The 14,748-nt window shown below is 43.9% G+C and overlaps 1 protein-coding gene across 1 annotated transcript in view; it reads left to right on the top strand.

Moving 5' to 3' along the window:
* CNTLN (centlein) overlaps nucleotides 1-14,748 on the top strand; it is a 537,174-nt gene that overhangs the window by 278,107 nt on the left and 244,319 nt on the right. Inside the window, exon 14 of the mRNA XM_069766280.1 lies at nucleotides 2,903-3,003. Coding sequence (XP_069622381.1) covers nucleotides 2,903-3,003 — 101 coding nt within the window. The remainder of the gene's footprint in view (nucleotides 1-2,902; nucleotides 3,004-14,748) is intronic.

Genomic DNA, 14,748 nt, shown 5'->3' with positions numbered 1-14,748 from the left:
TTTCACAGATGGCATTTTTATTTACAATAGTGAATGGGGTAATTCACCTGTACAGTTGTGGCCAAAAGTATTGACACCCCTGCAATTCTGTCAGATAATACTCAGTTTCTTCCCGAAAATGATTGCAATCACAAATTCTTTGGTGTTATTATCTTCATTTAATTTGTCTTAAATGAAAAAACACAAAAGAGAATGAAGCAAAAAGCAAAACATTGATCATTTCACACAAAACTCCAAAAATGGGCCAGACAAAAGTATTGGCACCCTCAGCCTAATACTTGGTTGCACAACCTTTAGCCAAAATAACTGCGACCAACCTCTTCCGGTAACCATCAATGAGTTTCTTACAATGCTTTGCTGGAATTTTAGACCATTCTTCTTGGCAAACTGCTCCAGGTCCCTGATATTTGAAGGGTGCCTTCTCCAAACTGCCATTTTTAGATCTCTCCACAGGTGTTCTATGGGATTCAGGTCTGGACTCATTGCTGGCCACCTTAGAAGTCTCCAGTGTTTTCTCTCAAACCATTTTCTAGTGCTTTTTGAAGTGTGTTTTGGGTTATTGTCCTGATGGAAGACCCATGACCTTTGGGTGAGACCCAGCTTTCTCACACTGGGCCCTACATTATGCTGCAAAATTTGTTGGTAGTCTTCAGACTTCATGATGCCATGCACACGGTCAAACAGTCAAGTGCCAGAGGCAGCTAAGCAACCCCAAAACATCAGGGAACCTCCGCCATGTTTGACTGTAAGGACCGTGTTCTTTTCTTTGAATGCCTCTTTTTTTTTCTCCTGTAAACTATGTTGATGCCTTTGCCCAAAAAGCTCTACTTTGTCTCATCTGACCAGAGAACATTCTTCCAAAGTGTTGTAGGCTTTTTCAGGTAAGTTTTGGCAAACTCCAGCCTGGCTTTTTTATGTCTCGGGGTAAGAAGTGGGGTCTTCCTGGGTCTCCTACCATACAGTCCCTTTTCATTCAGACGCCGACGGGTAGTACGGGTTTACACTGTTGTACCCTCGGACTGCAGGGCAGCTTGAACTTGTTTGGATGTTAGTCGAGGTTCTTTATCCAACATCCGCACAATCTTGCGGTGAAATCTCTTGTCAATTTTTCTTTTCCGTTCACATCTAGGGAGGTTAGCCACAGTGCCATGGGCTTTAAACTTCTTGATGACACTGCGCACGGTAGACACAGGAACATTGAGGTCTTTGGAGATGGACTTGTAGCTTTGAGATTGCTCATGCTTCCTCACAATTTGGTTTCTCAAGTCCTCAGACAGTTCTTTGGTCTTCTTTCTTTTCTCCATGCTCAATGTGGTACACACAAGGACACAAGACAGAGGTTGAGTCAACTTTAATCCATGTCAACCTGCTGCAAGTATGATTTAGTTATTGCCAACACCGGTTAGGTGCCACAGGTAAGTTACAGGTGCTGTTAATTACACAAATTAGAGAAGCATCACATGATTTTTCGAACAGTGCCAATACTTTTGTCCACCCCTTTTTTATGTTTTGTGTGGAATGATATCCAATTTGGCGTTAGGACAATTCTTTTTGTGTTTTTTTCATTTAAGACAAATTAAATGAAGATAATAACAAATTTGTGATTGCAATAATTTTCAAGAAGAAACTGAGTATTATCTGACAGAATTGCATGGGTGTCAATATTTTTGGCCACAACTGTATGTGCTTTTTCACAGAATAAGCAGTCAGCACAAAATCGAGGATACAAGTCCGATTTTGATCCAGGCATCTGATCAGTATCAGCAATGCAAGTCTAAGGGTCCGTAAAATAATCATCACTCGAATGGCATCCAAGTGCAGTTTGAATTTTACAGACTGTGAGGTACATGGCGACAATCAGGAAATAGCAGTGCTTTGGCAGCAGTGTAGTTTTGCTGCATCCAATCACACAGTTTGACATGCTGCAGCTCGTAAAACCGCCCTGCGGTGAGTTTACGCAGCGTCAAGTAGAAGCACAGTGGGCATGAGCTTTATAGAAATCCCATCAACTGTGCTTGTAACCTAGAACACAGCGTTTTGGATGCAGCGCAGATGAGCTGTGTCCAAAACACTGCTATTCCGGATCATAGGCACATATTCTTAGATGGTGAATAGTAGAAGGTTTGAATTTTTTTTTTTCCACGTTTGATAGAAACTGATTAAACTCTGATTTTGTCATATTTGAAAAAAATTGAGGTCTGAATGTGGCCTAACACGCATCTTATTCTGCTGATTTCAAAACAAGTTTGGATGACTTTAGTTTGATGCGTATGAAGCCTTTATCCCTGGTTGGAGTGAAATGAAACACCCCAGAACTGTACGTGCTAACCAGTGCCTACCGAGCTAACATTTTAACATGGTTTCCACATACACCCAGCAGCAAGACCCCAAAAAGATTGCATGCAGACAATAATAAATTGCAAGCAGTATTGCATAGAACGTCAGATGAACAATAGAAAAACCAAATGAATTGCGTGTTGTCAGTATTTATAAAAGCTCTTATCAGGGTAAAACTAGAATGGTGACAGGTGCATATTTGTGTCATTCATGTTTCACTTTTTTTTTGTAAGTAGCAAACAATTCCATTTTTTGGCCATATAAAATACGAGTGCAAAACAATAAATCCTATCAATGATGGTTAAGGATGCAATATTTCTAGAGAAACTTAACCTGTTTGTCAAAACATTCAATTACATGGAAGCTTTGGAATTCTATCATATAGATAACCTTTTTTATCTTAATTATTTGAAGAGAAAAAAAAGTCTTTTATCATGTGAAATAATCTGCAATATATCTTCCACTAAGTAAAGAACATAACGCTTTCATATTCTACATGTTCTGCGCTTAAAATTTTATTGCCACTTTGCAGTGATTTAATGACCATTATGTGAAACTCTTACAGATTGAACTTGGAAGAAGAAATAGATCAGCTTAAAGTGCAGGCTTCAGTAGACCAAGCCACGATGCAAGAATTAAATGTTTGTCTTCAGCAAGAACGAGAAGGTACAGTTTTTATGTTTGTACACAGAATAATCTTCTTACTCTCATAGTTCTACAATACAAGCCCAGACATTTGATTGGCCTGTAATGTGACCTCCCTTCAAGCCGTCATTCACACAAAAGGAGGCAAACACAATATTGAGTGCTAAAAGTATGCCACGTTGCAAAGAGAGACATTTTAATTATTGCCTTTATGGTTATGTGGCTGTTGTTTGTTTAAAGGGCTTATCCGGCACCTCTTCCACTGACATTGGTTGGTGAGAGACGCTGATGACGACGTGTCATATGTTTAGGACATGTACATGATGTATGCCGACTGGGCACGGGACCTGATACATACCTGTTGATACAAGATCATCAACGTCCCTTACGAAGTATGATGTGCTGGATCCCCTTTAAAGGGAACCTGTCATGTCAAAAAACACTGTTCATCTGCAGCTTAATAGCATTGTGAATCTGTGCAGTTGTCACAATGAAAGCCCAGCTACTGTTAGGAAATAAACTTTATTCTTCCTGCCAGTCTCCTGCTTTGAGTCATAGAGGTGAGGCATCAAGTCAACACTCATTGGTAGCTGTAACCACACCTCGGTCACTGAATGACTGCAATCTCTGTACTGATGCATTGCTGAGCTGGCTATCAGTCACTACCATGGCTTATTTACAGCCGTTGACTATTTACTGAGCGTTGACTGAAGCCGCTATGACTGAATGATGATCACACAGAACAGGTCACTCTACTTGATTTGAAAAGGGGGGGTGCACAGATATGAGATCACTCCACACTTAAAACATACAGAATCACGGCACTCCTTAGAGGAAATGAAATGATGGAGTAGATAGTAACAAGTGGTCCAAAGCATCAATTTTATTTAACATTTCGGTCAGACAAGAATTTATTCAGAATCATAAGGCTATGTGCACATGTCCGGAATTGCCACGGAAATTTCCAAGGCAATTCCGCAACTGTGCCGCGGGTAAAACGCATGAGGAATTGGCATGCGTTTTCCTGCTGAACAATAGCGTTTTACAAGCATAATTAGCTTGCACAATGCGAGCATTTTCCACGTGATCTGTAGCATCGCTTGGAAAACTGATTGACAGGTTGGTCACACTTGTCAAACATAGTGTTTGACAAGTGTGACCAACTTGTTACTATTGATGCTGCCTATGCAGCATCAATCGTAAAAAACCCAGAATGTTAAAAATAAAAAAAAAAAATAAAAAAAATCGTGATATTCTCACCTTCCGGCTTCCCCTGCAGCCTTCCCGCTCCTCGCAATGCTCCCGGCAGCTTCCGTTCCCAGTAATACCTCGCGGCAATGATCCAGACTCTCCTCCAACCTGGGTACAAACCGTACATGATCCGCTTACTTCCTGCATGGTGGGCATAGCCACATGCGAAAAGTAAGCGGATCAATGCATTCCTATGTGTGCGGAATCCCTGCGATTCCGCACGAAGAATGAACATGCTGCTTTTTTTTTCCGGAATGCGATTCCGCTGCCGAAAAACGCAACATGTGCACAAAAATTGTGGATTGCATTCTAATAGGATGCTTAATGTATGCGTTTATTACTCGGTTTTATTGCGTTTTTATAGCGAAAAACCGCGAAAAGTCCTGAACGTGTGCACAGAGCCTAACAGTGAAGTGCATTGTTCTGAAGAAGGTCTTAAATGACTGAAAGCCTGAGGCTGCTGGGAAGAATAAAGTATATTTTCTCCAGGCATCCGGGCCCATACTGCGGCGGCCATAGAACTTCAGAGCGCTATTAACCCCACCTCTACAATTTAACAGCGTTTTGTGACATAACACTTATCTCCGCTGAAGACTTTGCCTCATTTTTAAAGCAGAACATTGATAGCATCAGAGACAGTTTTGGTCAACAACCCCCGGAGCCCTTCCTCCCGACTTCCCAGCCCTCCACCTCCAAAACCAACTTATCCACCATTACAGAAGATCAACTCTCCAATCTACTCTCAAGATCGCATCTCACCACCTGTGCACTTGACCCGCTTCCATCCCACCTCATCCCAAACCTCACCACAGTCTTCATCCCAACCCTAACCCATCTCTTCAACCTATCACTAACAACTGGTGTTTTCCCCTCAAGCTTTGAAAATGCCTCCATCATACCTATCCTCAAAAAGCCCTTTCTTGACCCATCCTCTGTATCTAGCTATCGCCCTATATCACTTCTCCCCTATGCTTCCAAACTACTGGAACACGTTTACCTTGAACTGTCCTCCCATCTCTCTTCTTGCTCCCTCTTTGACCGCTTACAATCTGGCTTCCGGTCACACCATTCCACTGAAACTGCCCTAACTAAGGTCACCAATGACCTCTTAACCGCCAAGAGCAAGCGACACTACTCTGTTCTCCTCCTCCTCGACCTGTCGGCTGCCTTTAACACAGTGGACCATTCCCTATTATTACAGACCCTCTCATCCCTTGGCATCACAGACTTGGCCCTATCCTGGATCTCATCATACCTAACAGACCGGACATTCAGCGTCTCCCACTCACACACCACCTCCTCACCTCGCCCCCTATCTATCGGAGTCCCACAAGGTTCAGTCCTTGGGCCCCTGCTCTTCTCCATTTACACCTTTGGCCTGGGACAGCTCATAGATTCTCATGGCTTTCAGTATCACCTCTATGCTGATGACACACAGATCTACATCTCTAGACCAGATATCACCTCCCTACTAACCAGAATCCCTCAATGTCTGTCCACTATTTCATCCTTCTTCTCCGCTAGATTTCTGAAACTTAACATGGACAAAACAGAATTCATCATCTTTCCCCCATCTAACCTATCCATTACAGTAAATGGCTGCCCACTCTCCCCAGTCCCACAAGCTCGCTGCCTCAGGGTAATCCTTGACGCTGATCTCTCCTTCAAACCACATATCCAAGCCCTTTCCACTTCCTGCCGACTTCAACTCAAAAATATTTCACAAATCCGTTCATTCCTCAACCAAGAATCTGAAAAAACCCTAGTCAATGCCCTCATCATCTCTCGCCTTGACTACTGCAACCTCCTGCTCTGTGGCCTCCCGCAGTCTTTATCCAAGCTCAGTCGGTTGCAGTCGAAATGCGTCGCTTTCCTCCCGGGGCTATTGTGAGATCCGTGGAGCATGCACTTTTTAAGAATTTTTCAATAAATCTGCAATTTTATTTCTAAGAAGCTGGAACATGTGTTTTTTTCTGCTGTGAAACCAAAACCCTAACCATGACGTACAAAGCCATCCACAACCTGTCTCCTCCATACATCTGTGACCTCGTCTACCGGTACTTACCTACATGCAACCTCCAATCCTCACAAGATCTCCTTCTCTACTCCCCTCTTATCTCTTCTTCCCACAATCGTATACAAGATTTCTCTCGCGTATCACCCCTACTCTGGAACCCTCTACCACAACACATCAGACTCTCGCCTACCATCGAAACCTTCAAAAAGAACCTGAAGACCTACCTCTTCCGACAAGCCTACAACCTGCAGTAACCACCGATCGACCAAACCGCTGCATGACCAGCTCTATCCCCTCCTACTGTATTCTCACCCATCCCTTGTAGATTGTGAGCCTTCGCGGGCAGGGTCCTCACTCCTCCTGTACCAGTTATGACTTGTATTGTTTAAGATTATTGTACTTGTTTTTATTATGTATACCCCTCCTCACATGTAAAGCGCCATGGAATAAATGGCGCTATAACAATAAATAATAACAGGTTCCCTTTAATTATCGTACTATTCTCTCATATATAATGATTACATCTGAAAACATTAAGAATAACAGAAGTTTTGTCTCATCACTCATGTCTTCTTACGGAAGAGTGTACAAATTACTATTTCTGCCTGGGGTATGTAATTCTTATTAGCTCTTTGTTTCTACTGCGAATTAAAAAAGGAAGTTAAGTCTCAAAATCTAATGAAATATAAGAAATGAAAGGAAGTAATTGTTACATTTGATTTTGGTAGGTAAAAAAGTATTATTTTGTATTTAGATCCCTTTGGTGACATTTTGCTGATATATTTAGAAATGTATAGCAATTGCTGGCTTTCAATATATGCTGTAGCTAGAATCCATTTTTTAACCCCTTGGAATTGATTTTCATGATGCAAAAAGGTTTTATTTTTCTCTTTTATTTATCGTTCATGCATTCATTTTTCTATCAATTTGAGTACTCTTTTCCCTGGAAAAAGTGGTATTTTTCAATTGCATTTGGTGTACATATAACTACGGTAATTACCGTAACTTTCATTAACTCCTTCTGGGGCAAAAAAAAATAAACTATTGCAAAATATTCTTTTCCATTCGCCATGACAGCACCCACGAGAGAGAGGGGATCCGCCCCTAGGAACAGGAAACCTACAGAGAGATAAAAGGGGCGGCCCCCCCTCGCTCCTCAGTTGGTTTCCTGTTCCTAGAAGGGAACCCACAGAGAAGAGCTCTATGGAGTACAGAAGAGGAGAGTCCGCCTGAATGCCACCTGTCCGTCTCTGCTGAGAGACAGGGGCTCCAGGACGGATGGCAGAGTCGGGGGTTCCTGCTGGTTCCCCCCTCATCTGCTACAGCATAGAGCAACAATGTCCCTGCTGGGGCATCGTTGTAGATGGTGACCAAAGGAAAGTACCTCAGGTAAGGAGCCTCTGATTCGGGTACTGCTTGGCAAATCGGCGACGCTTCTCCATTCCCTTGATGGCGGTGGAGGCGGCCGGCAAATGTCAGGGACGCCAGCACATGCGCAGTGCGGTGGCGCTCCCAGGGCTCTGGGGCACAGGGTCACTTCCGGGACGGTGCTGCATTGCGAGAGCGGCCGGCAATTGACGGGGACGCCGGCGCAGACGCGGTGCAGCGGCGCTCCCGAGGCTCCAGTGTAAACTGACAGGGAAGGTCGGCGCTTAATGAGGAAAGCGGCCGGCAAGCTGAGGGACGCCGGCGCATGCGCAGTGCGGCGCTCCCTGAACTCCGGAGTCGCACTTTCACTTCCGGGGGCGCCGCCATATTGAATATTAGGAGCGATCCTCCCCCCTCCTGAACTGCACACGGCACAGGTAAAAAAAAAAAAAAAGAGGGAGGGGGAAGGAGTAAACTGGTGAGCGACTCCACTGACAAGTCAGGGAGGAGGTCGTCCCGTGGCACACCCCAGGCCGAACAAATGAGCCGAGACCCGGTATATACAGATACTGCGGGGTGAGTGTTATTTAGCTTTATGAAAAGCTTATGTTGGTCTCCTCTCCTTATGTATTTGTAGGGGAAGAGGACTGGAAAGACCAAGCACGTGCAATGTGCAATATGTACTGAGCCCTTACCTGATGCTTATAGCAAAAAATTATGCCAGGCTTTTATAGATAACACCCTGCGGCAGGAAGAGTCTGTTAAAATGAACGAGATACGTCTTATGATTCGGGAGGAGCTTCAGAGTTTACGAGGCAGTCCGTCTGTAAATATGGAGAGGAGAGTTAGCAGAGCATCCTCGCCTAAAGCTGACACGTCGGCAGAGAGTGGGGAGGTCGAGTCAGATGTCTCTCAGTTATCAGGTTCATCAGATGAAGAGGACTATATCTGCTTTCCTACTGATGGCATAAATAACTTAGTTAAATCCGTAAGGAGTACTATGGGGGTTTCTGAGTTAAAAGAGCCTCAAACCCAGCAGGAGGTGATGTTCGCGGGTCTTTCTCAGCGAAAGGGCCAGGTGTTTCCAGTCAACCAGGCTATAAAGGACCTGGTCAAAAAAGAATGGGGTAAGGGTCAAAAGGGGTTTGTGCCGGTATCCTGTAAGAGAAGCTACCCCTTTGATGACGAGGACTTGGCCACCTGGACTAAGGTACCGAAAGTTGATGCGGCTGTAGCATCTACCGCTCGCCGTTCCGCTTTACCGGTAGAAGATGCGGGTTCTTTGTCCGACCCAATGGACAGAAAATCTGATGCGCTTCTCAAAAAATCGTGGGAAGCCTGTGTGACTGCATTTAAACCTGCAATCTCCGCTACATGTACTAGTAGATCCATGTTGGTCTGGCTAGAGCAGCTAGATCAGAACATCAGAAGTGGCGTGTCCAGGGAGAAGTTGCGAGCCTTCATTCCATTGATCAAGGGGGCTGCAGCATTTATATCTGATGCCTCAATAGACTCTCTCCGCCTGGCAGCGAGATCAGCTAATCTCTCAAATACGGCCCGTCGAGCATTGTGGCTAAAGAACTGGAAGGGAGACGCCCAATCCAGAGCTAAGTTGTGTGCCATTCCCTGCCAGGGTGAGTACCTCTTTGGAGCTGTCCTGGATGACATTCTCACTAAGGCGGGCGAAAGGAAGAAGGGGTTTCCTAATCCCTTTATTCCTTCCTACAGAAGGGCGTTCAGGAAGCCACCATTTGGAAGGAAAGGAGGCTTTAAAGACCGCTGGAGTAACAGGGAGTTCAGGCAGAAGGGCAATTTGTTCAACAAGCGCCCCTTCAAACCAGCGGATAAGTTCCGTGAACCCTATTCCACCGGTGGGCGGTAGATTGCTGCAATTTGTTGGACAGTGGAAAGAGATAACGGCCAATACATGGGCCTTAAATTTAATTTCGTCAGGTCTCACCTTAGACCTCATCCGAATACCTCCGGATTCTTTTCTTCTTACCTCCCTAAAATCCAGGCTGCAGCAAGAAGCGCTGGAAACTGAAATCAAATCTCTTTTGTCCAAACAAGTATTAATAAAAGTTCCACCATCTGAAATAGGAAGGGGCTTTTATTCTCCCTTATTTCTAATAACTAAGCCTGATGGGTCCTTTACGACTATATTTAATTTGAGGAAGTTAAACACCTTCATAAGACCTAAAGCCTTTAAAATGGAGTCCATTCGGTCATCCATTAAAAATGTATTTCCCAACTGTTACATGGTGGTATTGGATCTTAAGGATGCTTACTACCATCTGCCTATACACCAGTTACACCAGCAGTTTCTTAGAGTAGCGGTTGTAATAGATGGTCAGGTTTGTCATCTGCAGTACAGGGCAATGCCCTTTGGCCTATCTATGGCTCCGAGGGTGTTCACGAAATTGTTGTTGGAAGTAATGTCTTTTTTGCGGTTAAAGGACACACTAGTCATCCCGTATCTAGATGATCTGCTAATAGTAGGAAGGAACTCCCTACAATGTGAACAGAGATTGGAAGAGGTAGCCTTTTCATTGCAATCTCTTGGTTGGATTATTAATTGGGAGAAATCCAGACTCCGGCCTGTTACATGTCAGAAGTTCCTTGGCCTCCTTTTAGATTCAGTTGAACAAATATGTTGCCTGCCAGATAGTAAAAAGACCTCCATAATTGATAAAGTGAACTTAGCAATCAATAGGCGTAGTATGACTTTGAGAAGTGCCATGTCATTACTGGGGTCTTTAACTTCTTGTATTCCCGCGGTTGAGTGGGCAGTTTCATACCAGGCAGCTGCAAAGATTTATATTACAAGAGAGTATTGAAAATCAGGGATGTCTAGATCAGATAGTTTTTCTTCCGTCAGAAGTGGTACACTCCCTCACTTGGTGGTTAGATTGGGGAAATCTGTCAAAAGGAGTCCTGTGGGTAATCACTCCTTCAAAAATAGTTACCGCAGATGCTAGTCCTGATGGTTGGGGAGCACATTTTCGGGATCAGATGGTCCAGGGTCTCTGGTCCAGATCGGAGTATAGTAATTCTTCTAATGTAAAAGAATTGAGAGCTGTATATTATTCCCTGCTCCACTTTCTTCCTCAGCTGCGAGGCTCTCACACAAGGGTCCTCTCCGACAACACCTCTGCGGTGGCCTATCTAAACCGTCAAGGAGGTACACGGTCAGACACTCTTATGGAGGTGGCGTCAGACATCATAAGGCTAGCCGAAGGTCATCTGTTGTCCTTGTCAGCGGTACACATAAGAGGGGTAGACAACTTTCAGGCCGATTTTCTCAGTCGTCATACTCTTCATCAGGGGGAATGGATGCTCAACAGGAAGATTTTCAGAATGATAACAACTCGATGGGGCATACCTCAAATAGACTTGTTCTCAACAAGATCCAATCGGCAGGTCAGGATGTTTGCCTCCCTGTGCAGGCTGGACAATCCAGACATATTAGATGCCCTTCAGGTACCATGGACATTCGACCTGGCATACGCATTTCCACCATGGAATCTATTGCCCGTGGTGATAAGGAAGATAAGAGAGGAAGGGGCAAGGGTTCTGCTAATAGCCCCCTTTTGGCCCAAGAGGCCATGGTTTTCATGGCTCAGAGCCATGTCGGTGACAGACCCGTGGATTCTGCCTCTGGCCGACAACATGCTGTCTCAAGGTCCGTTTTTCCATCCTCAGGTGAAGGGCATGAACTTAACTGCCTGGAATTTGAGAGGCAATTACTAAGCAGCAGGGGGTTTTCTAGTGGATTGATAGATACCCTTATGAAGAGTAGAAAGCCTTCTACCACCAAAATTTATGTTAGAATCTGGAAAAAATTTCTTCAATTTCACACTACACAAATTTCTTCAGAGGTGCCTATATTTTCAATACTGGAGTTTTTGCAAAAAGGACTAGAATTGGGACTTTCGGTTAATACTTTGAAAGTTCAGGTTTCAGCGTTAGGGGCCCTCTTCAGTTATGATATCGCAGGTGATAGATGGATATCCCGTTTTATATCTGCATGTGAACGGTCGAAACCAATAAATATTCCACAGGTGCCCCAGTGGGATCTATCTTTGGTCCTGGATGCATTGACACAAAGCCCGTTTGAGCCTATTCATGCAGCCTCATTAAAGAACATCTCGTTAAAAGCGATATTGTTAGTAGCATTGGTATCAGCTAGAAGAGTAAGTGATCTGCAGGCATTGTCAATCGATTCTCCATACCTATCTATAACACCTGATAGAATAATTTTGAAAACAGACCCATGTTACCTGCCTAAGGTGGCCACTAGTTTTCATAGGTCCCAGGAGATCCTATTACCTACCATTTATAAAGACCACTCATCTCCAGAGGAAGTAAGACTTCATACCCTAGATGTCAAGAGGACTATTCTAGCCTATTTAGAGAGAACTAGGGACTGGAGGAAGAGTAGGGCCCTGTTTGTGTCTTTTCAGGGTAAAACCAAAGGATCCAGAGTCACGAAGGGGACGTTATCTCGTTGGATCAGAGAAGCCATAACCTTGGCTTACAGAGCCAAAGGAAGAGATCCTCCGATGCATGTGGGGGCTCATTCCACAAGGGCCGTATCAACCTCCTGGGCAGAAAGGGCGAACGTGCCAATAGAACTTATATGTAAGGCCGCAACTTGGGCTTCACCAGGCACCTTCTATAGGCACTATAGGTTAGACCTATCCGCGGCTTCTGATCTTACCTTTGGGGTTTCGGTTCTTGACTCAGTTAACCCACCCAATCTATAGTCTCTGAAATTCTCTCGTGGGTGCTGTCATGGCGAATGGAAAATACCGGATTACTCACCGGTAATGCTCTTTTATAGAGCCCATGACAGCACCCATTCACATCCCTCCCTTTTCTGTATATAGTTGCACGTGGTGCTTTGTTGGTGAGGTGTAAATATTAGAAGGATATAGTATAAGGTTGTAAATATGTATATATGTATATATACCTGAACCTATTAACTAAAAAACCTGGCGGCGGTTCCTCCTATTCTCTGTAAAAACTGAGGAGCGAGGGGGGGCCGCCCCTTTTATCTCTCTGTAGGTTTCCTGTTCCTAGGGGCGGATCCCCTCTCTCTCGTGGGTGCTGTCATGGGCTCTATAAAAGAGCATTACCGGTGAGTAATCCGGTATTTTTCGCCCTGTAGTATAAATGACTAACTTTATCATCAGGTGTATACTAAGTCCGCTATAACAAATTTATATATACCGGTATGTTTTTTTTTTAATTGATTTGTTTTATTTATTTATTTTTTACTTTGTTGGAAAAATACATATTTGTGTTTCCATAATGTGAGAGCCCACTCCATGTGTTCAATCCCTTAGATCAAATGGTTTTTATTCACTATTAAATGGCTGGTATCGGAATTATGAAACAGCAAAACGGCAGAGATGCTTACCGGCCTAGGCCTCCACACAAATGCACAATCAGGATGCAGTGAACCCATGTAGTTAAGATGACAGCAACACAGGTGCAGAAATACCGATGAGGCAACCACTCACAACCTACCAATCAAATGGAGGGGGTGGCTGCTTGGCGTATTATTGCACATAAAAGACTTGTATGTGGCGCTGTTCACACAATGGAGATGCACAGCATCCAGGTTAACAGCCTAGTAGTTATACCCTTCTATTATTATTATTATTAGCGCCCAGAGCTATCCAAATGCATCCCATGTGAACAGACACCATGTGAACAGACACCACAGTTTTCAAGACCGAATGGGCCCAACTGCACCCCGATATTAATATTTTGGCCAAAATATGCACGCTCATAATCCACGTCATGGGTCCCCATGCTTACGAGTTTTACGCTAAACAAACATAGCACAAAAAGAGGATTCATATTTGGTATCGGAATTATCTCTGATCATTGAGTCTACTGTAATATATAGCAAATGCCCTTGTGTTGTCAGTGCAACGCCCTTGAGCCAGCTCCATTAATGTGCTTTAGGTGGTAGAAAAATCTTCACTTCTCCCCATTAAAAATTGTTTCGTAAATACTTGCCCACATCCCTGTTTTTGATAGCCATACCACATAGACATTATAGCTCCAAGTCCCAGACTCCCCAATTATATACTAATGAAAGATTATATATACAGCATAGACCACAAGTTTGGACACATCTTCTCATTTAAAGATTTTTCTGTATTTTCATGACTATGAAAATTGTACATTCACACTGAAGGCATCAAAACTATGAATTAACACATGTGGAATTATATACTTAACAAAAAAGTGTGAAACAACTGAAATTATGTCTTATATTCTAGGTTCTTCAAAGTAGCCACCATTTTGCTTTGATGACTGCTTTGCACACTCTCTGCATTCTCTTGATGAGATTCAAGAGGTAGTCACCGGGAATGGTCTTCCAACAATCTTGAAGGAGTTCCCAGAGATGCTTAGCACTTGTTGGCCCTTTTGCCTTCACTCTGCGGTGCAGCTCACCCCAAACCATCTCGATTGGGTTCAAGTCTGGTGACTGTGGAGGCCAGGTCATCTGGCGTAGCACCCCATCGCTCTCTTTCTTGGTCAAATAGCCCTTACACAACTTGGAGGTGTGTTTGGGGTCATTGTCCTGTTGAAAAATAAATGATGGCCCAACTAAACGTAAAACGGATGGAATAGCATGCCACTACAAAATGCTATGGTAGCCATGCTGGTTCAGTAAGCCTTCAATTTTGTATAAATCCCCAACAGTGTCACCAGCAAAGCACCCCCACACCATTACACCTCCTCCTTCATGCTTCACGGTGGGAACCAGGCATGTAGAGTCCATCTGTTCACCTTTTCTGCGTCGCACAAAGACACGGTGGTTGGAACCAAATATCTCAAATTTGAACTCATCAGACTAAAGCACAGATTTCCACTTGTCTAATGTCCATTCCTTGTGTTCTTTAGCCCAAACACGTCTCTTCTGCTTGTTGCCTGTCCTTAGCAGTGATTTTCTAGCAGCTATCTTACCATGAAGGCCTGCTGCACAAAGTCTCCTCTTAACAGTTGTTGTAGAGATGTGTCTGCTGCTAGAACTCTGTGTGGCATTGACCTGGTCTCTAATCTGAGCTGCGGTTAACCTGTGATTTCTGAGGCTGGTGACTCGGATAAAC

This window comes from Ranitomeya imitator, chromosome 1 (genome assembly GCF_032444005.1).
Source record: "Ranitomeya imitator isolate aRanImi1 chromosome 1, aRanImi1.pri, whole genome shotgun sequence".
Lineage (NCBI taxonomy): Eukaryota > Metazoa > Chordata > Amphibia > Anura > Dendrobatidae > Ranitomeya > Ranitomeya imitator.
Note: the sequence above shows the minus strand (reverse complement) of the source record. Positions and strands in the feature narration are given on the sequence as shown.